This window comes from Anomaloglossus baeobatrachus, chromosome 1 (genome assembly GCF_048569485.1).
Source record: "Anomaloglossus baeobatrachus isolate aAnoBae1 chromosome 1, aAnoBae1.hap1, whole genome shotgun sequence".
In the NCBI taxonomy this organism is placed as follows: Eukaryota; Metazoa; Chordata; class Amphibia; order Anura; family Aromobatidae; genus Anomaloglossus; species Anomaloglossus baeobatrachus.
Genome location: NC_134353.1, coordinates 582082681 through 582097016, shown reverse-complemented (window position 1 = coordinate 582097016; position 14336 = coordinate 582082681). Strand labels below are relative to the sequence as shown.

General features: G+C 40.5%; 1 protein-coding gene across 2 annotated transcripts in view; it reads right to left on the bottom strand.

Annotated features, from left to right (window-relative positions):
* Nucleotides 1–7556: 7556 nt before the first annotated feature.
* Nucleotides 7557–14336, bottom strand: part of LOC142296397 (zinc-regulated GTPase metalloprotein activator 1B-like) — a 116125-nt gene continuing 109345 nt past the window's right edge. For both annotated transcript variants that reach the window (XM_075339977.1, XM_075339988.1), the window contains exons 15-16: nucleotides 13724–13847; nucleotides 7557–7792 (exon numbers count right to left, since the gene is read on the bottom strand). In XM_075339977.1, the coding sequence (XP_075196092.1) occupies nucleotides 7734–7792; nucleotides 13724–13847 (183 nt within the window). In that variant the 3' untranslated portion in view covers nucleotides 7557–7733. The remainder of the gene's footprint in view (nucleotides 7793–13723; nucleotides 13848–14336) is intronic.

The window sequence follows — 14336 nt, the reverse complement described above, 5'->3', positions numbered from 1 at the left end:
GGACTGAACCTGCAGTGTGGATTGGACAGATTGGATATCAGCTTGAGATGTTGTTTGTTGGTCTGTAAGGACATCCACCCTTTGGGTGAGTGAAGAAAGGTCCATCCGTAGCTGGGCAAATTCTTGCTTACATTCTGCCACTACCTGGTTGGCCAGAGCAGCTATATCATTTTTAGTGGGCATTGCTTGGAAAAGGGACCGTAGGTCTGCTAAGGATGCTGGACGCTCTTCATTTATCACATTAGTGGAGAAAGATGTTGTGGAAAAAGAGCCGATAGAGTCCTGCAAAGCTGGGTCATATAGTATTTGTGAACTTCTAGAGGTGCTTATATGTCCTCCCAAGTGTGCTACTGTGGTAATCTGTTGTGGAGGGGTCCCTGGTGCCCTGGGCCCATCATTCCACTGATCTTTAGTGGTTGCCACCATGCTACCTCCTGGGCCCGTCGGGCTATTTTCCCTTGAGGAGCCCGTGGACCACTTCGCAGGGGGTGTATAATGAGGGGGCCCTTGGAGGTTCCCCCCAGTCTGGTCCTGGGGCCCTTGGATGCTGTAGGATCCCCTCTGCTCCACATGAGTGCCCGTATATGGCGATGTTATAGGGGGGGCCGTCAGGTAAATAATTGTGCCTTTTGCAAATGATGGGGGGCTGCCGTCGCCAGCCATGACTGTGCCCCTTCCCCCCTCCCCCAGTCCAGTTAACGCCTGCGGGCTGGAGATTTTGGTATGCGGTGGGGCCGGGGTGCCCGGGCTTTGTTTCCTACCTCCATCGGTGGTGCTGTTGACAACGCGGGAGACTGGTGACCATATTTGCAATTTTCACCATTGCACATTAATTTCTGGAAAATGCCAGTGGGCTCAAAATAGTCACTACACTGTTAGATAATTTCCATGAGTCAAATTTGCAACATAGGACCACTTTTTGGGGATTTCTGCTGTTTCGAAAGCTAATCAGCCCTGCAAATGGTGCCCTCAAATTACCCCATAAAACTGCACTCCATCTCTTCTGAGCCCTGCCATATGCCCAAAGAGAAGTGTATGAGCACATAGGGTATTGCCGTACTTGGGAGAAATCACCTAATAATTTACGGGGGTACGTTTTTATTTATTGTCATGGTCAAGTTGAAACATTTTGATCTAAATCTACTTACTATTCTAACAAGTATATTTTTCATTTTCTCAGAATCCAATGGTAAAGAAATTGGTTATACACTCATAGGATAAAAAAAAAATTACACCCCCAAATAAATTCCTTGAGGAATGTAGTTCCTAAAATGGGGTCAGTTAGGGTGGGTTCCTCCTGTTCTGGCACCAACAAACTATTACTGCCAAAGTTGTGCTCCAAAAGCCAAATAGTGATTTTTTTTTTCCTTCTGAGTCCTGCTGTGTACTCATATAGTAGTTTCCTACCACATATTTGATATTGGTGCATTCGGAAGAAATTGTTTTATAAATATTTGGGTCCCTTTCCTCCAATTACTCTTTCTGCAAAATAAAAATTTGGGTCTAAAGCAACCTTTTCATGAAAAAAACGTAATTTTTTATTTTCATAGGCCAAAGTTATAAAATTATGTGAAGCATCTGTGTGTTCACTATGCTCACCACACGTCTGGGTGAATTCCTTGTGAGGTAGTGCTTCCAAAATGGGGTCAATTGTGAGAGGTTACTGCTCCTCTGGCAGTAGAAGGGTTCTACAAATAAGGTATTGTGCCTGGAAGCCATACAAGTATAGTCTGCTTTTCAAAACGGCATCCTCTTGTTGGCACTCTGCTGTGGCATCAGCGTACTCAGGAGAAATTGCAAAACAAATTGGGTGTTCCATTTTCTCCTGTTACTGTTGTAAAAATGAAAAAAATAAAGCTCAAGCAGCATTTTTGAGAAATAATTTTTTTAGAATTTCATGAAGCACCTCTTGGATTAAAATGCTCACCACTTTCGTACAGATTGAGACCGCTCCTTCCCCAGCTGATTAGCAATGACCAAGTGGGGTTCATTCTGGCGAGAGAATCAAGAGATAATACAATGCGCACCATATCTCTGATTGACAGAGTGAGGAGGTCTGGGTTACCCACGTGCATCCTGGTGGTAGACGCCGAGAAGGTCCTCGACAAGGTGCACTGGGACTTCATGTTCCAGGCTCTGTAGGCGGCGGGACTCCAACAAACTATGTTGCATAGAATCTTGGCTCTATACTCGACCCCCACAGCCTAGATAAAGGTTAATGGAGGCATCTCTCAACCTTTTGACATGAAAAACGGAATGAGGCAGGGATGCCCGCTGTCCCCCTGCTCTATATTCTCACAATGGAGCATTTAGCGGTGGCAATAAGAAATAATGAATCAGTAAGAGAAGTTCCGCCTCTGTGGAGGGAAGACAAGTTGGCTCTTTTTGCGGACAACCTTATGCTATTTATAACAAGCCCAGTGACAAGTATACCAAACATTATGCACCAACTACACAGCTTCGGCTCACTGAGTAACTTTAAAATGAATACACACAAGTCAGAGGCACTCAATATTTCCCTCCAGTGACAGGTGGTCGAACAGCTCCTTGAGTTGTTCACTTTTCACTGGCAGGAAAAATCATTGCCATACCTTGGCATTGAGCTGACAGCCGATGTTGCATCCCTGTATGGAGCCAACTGTCTTAAAATACTGGGGAAGGTAGAGTTGGACCTTTAGATGTGGAACAAATTACAGGTGTCCTGGTTTGGTAACATTAATACCATGAAGATGGATGCCCTGCCCTGCCTGTTATATTTCTTTCACACAATTCCCATCCTGTTGCCAGCGTCCTTTTTCTCCCGACTGAAATCGGCCATAACCAGGTTTATCTGGGCTCATAAACGCCCTCAATTAGCTTATAAGGCTCTGAGCAGACTCCGGTCTGCAGGTGGGATTGGCCTTCCGTATTTCATAATATACAGCAACGTCTCAATGGGGACATGTCTTCTCGACTTGTATCACAATGGAACCTCCAAGCGGTCGGTTGAGGTGGAGATGTCGCAGACTGACCACAGCCCCCTTGTAGAGGTGTGGTCATCAGCATCCCCACACCTGAATTCTCACTCTTGGCAGTTTCTCACCAAAAACCTTGTCCTTTTCCTCAAGAAGGCCAACACACTATTGAACATTACTATAATCACCAGCCCATTAACACCTATATGTAATAACCCTTTGTTTCTGGCAGGCCTATCTGGTAACATCTTCCTAAATAAAATCAGGGACTCAGCGTCAATAATCAAAGACTACATGTCCTGTGAGGGCATGAGACCTCTTCACTCCTTCTTTCCAAACAATATTGCTCCCGCAGACGCCTGGCTCTGCTATGAGCAGCTAAAGAGTTTTTTAAACTCCCTCTCTCCACAATCAAACATCTACAGGTCATTGACCTCAGTATAATATCTCCTTGCTATACAAGATGTTTCAGACTGGATCGTCTGACTCAGAGGGCGATCCCCTTTTCTTCTTAAAATGGGAGGACTTGGGGAGAACCCTTGCCCCTGAGGAACATTCGAAAATACTGCTCTTTACTCAGAAGTTGTCATTGGAGTCGTGTCACAGGAGAGGGTTTATAACATAGTCTCCAGGTGGTACCGCTGTTCTTCGAGGATTCACTCCATGTTCCCATCTGTTCCTGATACTTGTTAGAGATGCACAAGAGATCGTGATTCATACCTCCACATATGGTGGTCATGTCCACCTATCCAATGCTTTTGGAAAGACGTGTTCGACTTACTCAATAAAGTGTCATCTACTAGCTAGAAGCCAAAACCGGAATTGGCCTTCTTGTGTCTTGGCGATATTTCCATTGTCAGTTATTAAAAGGGCTTGCTAAGACACTTTCTGACTGGGGTAAGGAGTTTAATTCCCAGGTACTGGAAGCAATCTGATGTGCCTTCACGTGCGGAGTTTGTTGCCGAACTTAACATGATATTCCGAATGGAGAAATTGATTGGCCAGGCAACAGACTCGGTGGAGAGGTTAATCAGGCTGGGGACAGCATGGATCATGTTTAGGGAGACACCGGATTTGACATCCTTGCTTCAGGCCTTGGACTAGGGGTGCGAGAAGCAATAAAGCTTACTTCGCATACATCACCTTGCTGTAGAGGCTGTGGGCGGCCCAGACGAGATACCTTCTTTGTCCCTTTTTTCTTCCTTTCTCTACTTTCTCTTTCTTCTAATCTTCCTTTACTCCCAGTAACAATTTTATACCTCAACTGTTAGTTCGATGATATTATTTCTGTGTTTCTTTATTTGAGACAGAATATTTCCCGGTGGTTGTTGAGCTCGCCCAACACACAAAAGTAGCTAATTTTAAACTAAATTGATTTATAAGGTGTTGGACGATAGAGCAAGTTCGCGTTACTAAAACAATCACATAAGAGCAAATGGGTTATGCCAATTACTGTTCTCAAATCATTAAGATGTTATATTTCTTGATTTGTAATTTTGTTATATTACTGGAATAAAATTTGATTTAAACAAAAATGCTCACCCCACCCCTAGATACATTCCTTGACAGGCATAATTTCCAAAATGGGATCACTTGTGTGTTGTGTGGAGGAATGGCTTCTCTGTTGTTTTAGCACCTTGGCAGCTGTTAAAATGCAGCATAGCGTCTGCTGTCTATTCCGACCAAATTTGCTTTGAAAAGTCAAATAGCGCTACCTCCCTTATGTGCCCTTTCATGTGCCCAAAGAGTAGTTTTTTCCATATGGGGCATTGTTGTATTATTTTAAAAATGCACAACACACTGGGCTGTCCATTTTCTCCTGTACCATTGAGAAAAAGAAAAATAGGGGGTTAAAACAAAATTTTTGGGAACAAAAAAATGTAATTTTTCCTTATATTCTTCCATTTTGCTATTATTCTTGTCAATCACCTGAAAGATTAACAAACTTTGCGAATTAGGTCTTGAACAATATAAGGGGTGCTATTTTTACAATGGGGTCTTTTTGGGGGTTTTATCACATAAAGGACCCTTAAAGTCACTTCAAAAGTGAAGTGGTCTCTAAAAAAATACGATTTGTAAATTTCATTCTAAGAATGAAAAATCACTGCTAAACTTTTAACCCTTACTGGCTAAACGTAAATTCCTTTTATGAAGTAAACTTCCTTTTTCAGTCCCGGGGCTTATTAATTTGATAAAGATTATATTGCTCCCCAAATTTAACTATTTCCTCCAACATAGTGCAGTTTTATTCCCAAAATCATTCTTCTCATCCTTAAATACATGAATAACTGTATTTGTATGGGGTAATGCAAGACCAAAGTTAAAACTAACTACCCTCCATAGGTCCAAACAACTGGGAGGGACAGCATTGCCAGATTTCTTTTATTATTATTTAGCGATCCAATTGAAAGTGATATCCTCCTGGATGCCTGGCCCAGTCTTGCCTAATTTGGAGAGTAATTTGGCTCATGCTTCAGGGACAAATTGTCTACTTGGTCTCTTTGAGATGGGGGGAAGATCAGGGTCGTGGAAGTTGCTGCCCCTTCATAGGCTGGCACGACAAATGTGGAGGCAGTCGAAGAAGGCCCTACATTTTTCTGATGTTATAGCTGAAATGCCCCTATGGCAAAATATGTATTTCCCCACGCAGTCGGATCACCAGTCTTCCGCATTTCGGCGTGCGCATGGTATTTTCTATCTAAGTGAGACTTATTAGCAAAATGTAGTTATTCTTTGACCAAATCCGGTCCAAGTTCAAAGTCACTAGGTGTAATTTTTTCAGGTACTTGCAGCTTAGAACGGCAATCCAACACCACATGAGGGGGACTCCAGGGACCGTTGTTATCTCTTTTACCTTGATAAGGATACTTCGGTCCCAGGGCCCGAAAGGACTGATCTCATCTCTGTATACATACCTACTGTCTGTGGGGAATGAGTCCCAACCCTTGGCAGTTAAAGAAAAGTGCGGACTGCTGGTTCCTAATATGCAGGAGGATGACTTGGAGGAAGTCTTGTAATCTCCTACTAAGGTCTCCCCATCAATTAATAATAAAATGATTCAAATCTATATAGTACACCAGGCATATCTCACCCCACTGAGGTTGTTTAAGATGTGATGCCGTGAGACGTCAGAGTGTCCGCTGTGTTATGGGGAGGACGCAAACTTCGTCCATATGATCTGGGGCTGCTCAGTAATCGCTGCCTTTTGGCGTGAGGTGGTATCACTTCTGTCCTCCCTGGCTTCCTTCATTATACCTCTTGATCCACTACTCTGCCTGTTTGGAGTCCTGGAGGAGCCAACCTGGTCCCACCACCACAAAATATTTCTTTGGGAATCCCTATTTATGGCCAGGAAACGTATTGCCCTGCGGTGGATAGGCAGTTGCCCCCCCTGATGGTGCATGCATGGGTGGAGCTAGTAAATGAGGTAATCCCCTATGAACGAACAGTATATCACAATAGAGGTCGCCCTGGATAATACGATAAGGTCTGGGAGATGTTGAATTCCTCTCATCTGACGCTACCCGCCTAAGTGTAATAACTGTCTGGATTGTCTGTTCGCTCTTATATTGCAGTAAATATATCATGTCTGAATGTTCCTTGGTTGGCGCCTAACAGTCACTGTGATATTGTTATTATGTGTTTTGTGTTTCTTTTCTTTGGTTCTTTGTGTCTCATTAATGTGCATATGCACCCCGGGTATATGGAATATGTGTATCTCCGTACAGAATCCTTTTAAAGTTTCACATGTAAGCACTGTATATGTTCTTATTGTACCTGGTTGATATCTCGTTATTTAATAAACGAATTTAAAAAACGTTTAACCCTTCTAACTTACTAACAAAAAAATGTTTAAAAAAATGATGCTGATATAAAGTAGACATGGTAAATGTTAGTCAGAAACCACAAGATAATTAATAGTTGTCTTGAAGGCATAAAAATTCTAAATTAAAAAATTCTGATTATGATTTTTTCATATGTAATCGCAAATCAGATCGACCTAAAATGTACTTCTATAATGAAGTACAATCTGTCAGGAAAAAAAACCAATCTCTATGGAATTTGTGATGATCAAACAGGACATTGTAATGTTTTTTTGAATTGAACTTTCAATGCTGAATTCGTTTATGCCAGTGTTATATGTTGTTGAAAATTTTGAATAAAAATATAGTTAAAAAAAATAAAAACAATCTCAGAATCACTAGGAAATGTTGAAGCATTATAGAGTTATTAGCACTTAAAAGGACACTGGTCAGAATGGACAAATTTGGCCTGGTCAGGAAGGTGAAAAAGGCTTTGGGATGAAAAGTTTAATAGGCAAAAAATAAGGAAGTACTGGAAAATCTCTTTAAATTAATGTTTTTCTGGAACTGGTTCTCAATGAGCACGAAGAAAAAGTCATAATTTCCCAAACATTCCACTGCAAAAATATTATTTGTGGCAGTAAACCTGAAATGCTAATATCACTTGTCTAGTTTACGAATAGTGCTATTATTAGTTCTATAAATTTGCTGACACTACACTTAGTTGGCACAGAATATAGCATTTTGCGGTGATGAAGGCATTCAGAAGTTCATCAGTAATCACCGCCTGTAAATAATCTCAGAATTCACAGGATATGTTTTATTACAGATGTTAATTATTAACAATATATTACATATCTTTTACATGTCCAGAGATAAAATGTAGCACTGTTTTTAACAACAGGAAATCACAAATGCATAAACATGTTTTAGAAAAAACACTCGTCAACAATCGTCTTTATTAGGAATGGAAGTGTCAGCTTCTCAAAGTAGATTCAAAAAGCTGTTTGAGAATGTCTTTATCCAGATGTCGCCCTAAAAGAAAAACATTGCATTTTTTAGTGATGAAATTCATAACATGAAGTTAATTGAAATACTATGTCCCAAAAATGACAAAACATGAAGTTGGAATTCTGATACAGAAGCAGCAGACACAGAGTGGGCCTTATAATGACCTGCCAGGATTCTGATGGAGCCCGTATCATAGGTCATCAGTTTGAGATTGATGGGGGTCAGACATCCAGCAGCGACCGTAGCTAGGTGAACACAGCAAATGAAGGGAAGATACTGTAAGTGCAGTACTTGGCAGTTTCCACTTAGTGTATGGGACTGCTCTGTTCTGCCCCACACATCACTTATATCTGGCCACAGCACATATAAGGTGATCAATGGGGGTGCCGGATGTTGGACCTCCAAGAATGTCATTTTGATGATCTGTCCTACAAATATATCATCAAATGTTGTTCTGAACAACAACTTTAAGTAGGCAGCTACCATGGGCATTAGAGGCATTCAGATTACAAAAGAGTAAAGAAAGAAATAAAATGTCACTATGACTAAATTCATAAATACTTGCAAGTACCAAATCACATTTGCTTTGTCTAGTAAGGTAATCGTTGTACACTGACAAAAGGGTAACAATGTTTTGAATTTTCACTTTCAGGCTCCATATCTCCCCACCTACTATAGCTTTGAACATCTGACTACCTTTATTTTATAGATAATAATTTTGGCGATCTCATACATAAATTTGACTTGCAACTATTTAGCATATGATTAGTTATGCAGATTCTTGTCATGTCTCTGCATTGTTACTGTTTTGCTCCTAAAAAAAAAATCAAAATTGTAATTTTTATTATGTTTTTAGTATTTTGTAAATCCACCTTTGACTTTCAATACTGCCTGAATCCTTCTAGGTATGTTCTTGATCAGATTGAAGCATGTCTCAATCAAAATCTGATCCAAGGTCTCTTCTAAACATTCCAACAATGTTGGTGCATACTGGTTGACTCACTTGGGTACGTATGCAGCTTTTTCTTCAAGTCTACCCACAAGTGTTCAATTGGGTTGAGGTTTGGGGACTGTAGGGACCAATCTATCACCTCTACTTCATTGTCACTGAATCATTCCTTTGCCAATCTCGATGTATGCTTCGGGTCGTTATCCTCCTGAAACACTATGTCGTATATAGCTCAGCATTGAGATCATCATCGATTTTGGTTAAAAGTATCCAACGATGATTGCATGGATTCTGTAATCTCACTGTTACAAAGCATACAAGCCACCTCCTCTGTCGTGTTTGTCAAGCCAGAACTGATAGACCTTGTGATGAGCTGACTTGTTGACTCCGATATTCTGCCTGGACGTCCTCTTGACTTTTGATTGGATGGACGGACTTCATTTTGTATTCTTCCAACTATCATGGCACTCACATGATGCAGTTTGTCAATTTTATTGACCAAGAGACCACTATCGATGAGTTAGATGATACGGTTGTCTTTTTTTGGAAATCTTCTTCATGGCTGCTCCTCAATTCAAACCAGTCACTTTTTGCTTAGGAGTCAACCTAATAACACACTAAGCTATTAGTGAATGTAAGACCTGGGTGTAATTTGTGATATACAGGAAGAAAAATATTTTCCCACCACCTGGAGCAAAACAGTAAAATCTGCAAAACTAATCATGCTAAAACAGTGCAAGTCAAATTTATGTATGAGATAGCCAAGATAATTTTCTATAAAATTAAAGTAGTCACAGGTTCTAAGCTGTAGTAGATGGTGAGATATGGAGCTGGAAAGTCAAAAGTTCAAAACACTTACCATTTTGCTTGTCACTGTAGTACACTAAAATGATCATGTTGATAGACTGACAAAAACTGGTTCTATCATGTTAATAAGATAGGTGCTTGTGAATAGGACGTTCTCTCCTATTATGTGTAAGATGTACTACCAATGGGTATTCAAATGTCATACAAGACATACCAGAGGTGTGAGGTAAGAACAGGCTGCTCACACTGCTGACTACCCTGTCTTTCTTATCTAATACTGGAGATACCGAGGATCATAAGGTAGGCAGAGGCTGTTAACACTGCTGTCCATCTTGTCATTCTGATTTAATTTTGGACATACTAGGGATGCTAATGTAAGAAGAGACTGCTCACACTGCTGTCCATCCTATCTTTCACATATAAAACTGGAGATATCACGGGTGCTGAGATAAAAAGAAAACGCTCACACTGCTGTCAACCCTGCTGTCTGATCTTATACTAGAGATTAAAGGTGTGCTGAGGTAAGAGGAGAATGATCACATTGGTTGCCACCATGACTTTCTGAATCTTGAGCAGCTGCTGTGACTGGAAATTTAACCTATTCCACATACTGTCAAACTATCTTTAGGTCACAGGCCACAGAAGCTGCTCAACATTCAGAAAGGCAAGATGGACAGCAGTGTGATCATCTTCTTTTTACCTCATAACCCCTGGTATCTCCAGTATTAGACCACAAGAACAAAGTGGACAGCAGCATGAGCAGCTTCTTCTTATCTCATGACCCCTGGTACCTCAAATATTAGATGAAAAAGACAGGGTTGATGGCATTGTGAGCAGCCTCTTCTTACTTCAGCATCCCCGATATACACTACTGACAAAAAATTAGGGATATTTGGCTTTTGGGTTAAATTTATGTAAAAAGTTGATGCTGCAGTGATATTTTATCATGAAATTAGGACATTTAAGTTGAAGCCTGAAATGGTGATGTTTTCATCCCAAATAATTTATTGAAACAAAAGCCAAAAAAGTGGTGGAATACCCCCCAAAAATATCAATATTAATGTCTTAATAACTTGTCATGTGGCTGTGAGCATCAATTACAGCTTGACAACGACCACAGGTCATTGAGGTCCTGGGGTACAGAGTTACGAGTCTCTAAATGGCGACTCAACTGATCGCATAGATTTTCTATGTAATTCGGTTTTGGAGAAAGTGCAGGCCACTCTATTTGAGGTACCCAAGACTCCAATAGCAGTTCCTTAATTATGCAACCTCCATGAGCTGTAGCATTGTTGTCCATGAAGATAAAATTAGACCTGTGCCGTTCATCCAGAGGCACATTGACAGGATTAATGATATTATTCAAGTAGTAGGGGATTGTTACTGTACCATTCACAAAGTGTAGGGAAGTTCTGTATTGGCTAAACATACCTGCCCACACTATAACACCACCACCAAACGTCTGTTGACAACAGTGCTTGCTCTCTTGAGGTTTCCAACATCGTTGGCTGCCATCCTATCTGCTTAGCGTGAATCAACTTTCACCAGTGAACAGCACTGAGGCGTACTGGTCCCTCGCCCAGCAAAATGATAATGCATGTGCCTGGTGGTGTGGTCAGGTCCCTTTGCAGGTTATCTAGCATGCAGACCACGCTGATGTAAACAGCTTTGAATGGTCTAACGTAACACTTGGGTGCCTCACACCTTCATTAAATGTGCCTAGAGTTGTATGGCGCCCATCATCTGGTTATGAAGAGTATTGTTCATAATGAAGCAGTTATCAGTAAGGGATGTGGCCAAAAGACGTCCACTTCTATGCCTTTCTGTGACTCTTCCAATTTCTCTGTATATCTGTTGCAACCTGCTAATAACACTGTATGACACTCTAAGCTCAGTCGCCATTTCCGTCAGAGAATATCCTGCTTGAAGCCAATGGCGAAGTACCACTGATCAATTGTTAGGTGTCGTCTTGGTCTCATGATGTCAAAACGTGGTTTCATAAAGAAGTCGGGGATCAGCGCCGCGCTTATCACCATTCAATCCAAAGGATAATTTTCCAAGTCATTTATTAGGAAGCATGAACAAGTCTACGCGTTTCAGGGGTCTCTGCCCCCTTCCTCAGGACAATGCAACAATGACACAGAAGATAAATCTTCTATGTCATTGTTGCATTGTCCTGAGGAAGGGGGCAGAGACCCCTGAAACGCGTAGACTTGTTCATGCTTCCTAATAAATGATTTGGAAAATTATCCTTTGGATTGAATGGTGATAAGCGCGGCGCTGATCCCCGACTTCTTTATGAAACTGCTATCTCATTGTTACGGGTCCGCAGCTGTCTCCACTGACTTCTATGCTTCATGAGGTGTTGTGACTCTCACAACATCCATAGGTGAGTGCACCCTAATATCCCTTCTATTGTTTTTATCGGTTAAGACCCTATGCGCCTGTCTTTCCTCCACAGTTTATAAAAGATGTCAAAACGTGAACAGTAGAGGAGGAATGTTTAAATACCAATTCTACTTGAACCATGAAATTTATTGGGTGATTCATGACTCAAACACATGTTCTTTAATTTTGGCATTAAGCTCCTTGTTAGAAAGCAGCAAACTGTACAAAAAGTACTGAAACATTGAACAGTTGGACATGTGCATTCAGAAGTTTACAGAAAGTCACAATAAGCTCACCTGAAAAGGATAAAGAGTATTTTAGAATGATCCTAAAATTTCACCCAAAATCCAAATATCCCTAACTATTTGTGAGTAGTGCATATCTAGTGTTACATCAGAGCTGAGTTCAAATTGTCTCTCCAGGGAGGAAGGAGACAAACTCTAACGCCACCTATTGGAAGTTGCAATCCTACAAGTCAAAAGTGGCCTTTTAACAAGCCTTTTCATATGACTTGGGATTTATGCCAGATCAGAATCCCAATTTGCAGACACGGTGTTTTAGGGTGATTGCCCCTCGTCAGTGCAAAGTATGGGATCTGATCTGGCTGAATATGAAGCTATAGTGGGGACCACGGGGAAGACTATTAGTCTTCATCAGAGCTGAGAGCACATCATAAAACATGAAGGGGGTGCGAAACCTCCTACTGTACACGATCACTGGCAACTGTACTATTAACATTTTAGGAGAGGACAGCATGTAAAATGGCGGTGGTCATTTCAATGTACTATAGGGATTTTAAGAACATTAAGGACGGAGCAATTTTGTGTACTAACAGCTGTCAAAACCTGAATGTGGGCTTGTTGTTTTTTTTTCAAAAAGAGTGTATGATTAATAGCATCATTTTAAGCAATAATTTATATTGTTGAAATATTTTCAATATTTTTTTATGGTGTTCAGAAATAGAAAGAATATAAAAATCACTTCTTACTCTTCAAACAGTTTTATTCTTGCAGACCTGTGTTATTAATATTTTTTGGAAGATAAGGGGGGAAATGGCAGCTTTTAAAGCACAATGACGGTAAGAATTTAGGAAATTCCTTACTAATGCATGGTTTAGTAATCTTTGTACATTGGTTTTCCTACAATATTTGCTATGTTGTGTGCTCCCTCATTTTTCATTAGAATACCAATTAGAATAGAATTAGCTAATACCAAATATTGACCTAACCATCATAACATTGTTCTAGAATAGTCTAGTCTAAACTAGAAAATTTGGTGGGGGGTTTTTAGCACTATGACACCTGCTACATAGTGACTCTGATGCTATTTAGCTATTATGGTAATTTAACAGAGGAGAAGATACAAATTTGGGAATAAACTGTTCATAATATTATTAAAGGCAACCTGTCATGAAAAAAAAAAACCCAAACCTCTATGAACTTACAGATATGGGGTTAATCTGCATATTAATGGAATTTTGACACTAAGAGCCCTACTGTCAGGAGGAAATTAAGTTTATTCCTCTTAACAACTTTCAGTCATAGGTGAGGCTGGCGCATTTCAGTCACTGTTTTGTGCAGAGTGAGCGGCAGCTGTAAACATGCCCCGACACAGACTGACAGCCGACTCTGTACTGATGCAATGCTGAGCCGGCTGTCAGTAGGTGCCAAGGAAAGTGGTTACAGCTCACTATGCACTGACCGGTGACTTAAACCACGCCAGCACAATAAAGTTTTCTACAGTTTCTAGAAATGGTTCTTTACAACAGAGAATGCAGCGAACATCACATCAAATAAAAACCAAACAATTACCTATAAACACCATCCGATTTAGTCTTTCTCCTTCCCATATTACTTGCGTCTCTTCAAGGTCATACAGCTCATGGACGCCTTGCAGAATCACCTGCTGGTGCTTATTGTCTACTGCCACCAAACCCTAAACATACAGAAAATCTTATAAAGAACCAAACCAGATTTAAAGAAACATTCAAGTAAGCATACGTACATCATTACACTCCTAAAGGGTTTGTCCTGGAGCTTTTTTTGCCTGGACCATGTTTACTATGGATAAATTCAAAGTTTAGCTATAATAAAAATCCAACTCTCTTAACCAGTTCTAGACCAGGCCATTTTCCTGACCAAGCACATTTTAGTGTTTTATTTTTTACATACAGCTAAAAGAGCTGGCAATTTTTTTCTTGGTCAGATATTCAAATAGTTTTCATGTTTTTTTCTGACATGTGGAGCCTAATATTTATGTTATTAACTTCATACTCTTGGAAGTGTAGCGAGCAGCTCTGAATCTGAAGTCGCTCCCTACTATTCCAGATATACAGTTGAAACCAAAGTTTACATACATCATCTAAAAAATTATTTAAAAGAACTGAAGTTCTCAGTGGTTGATAATGACCAACTGAAAAGATGG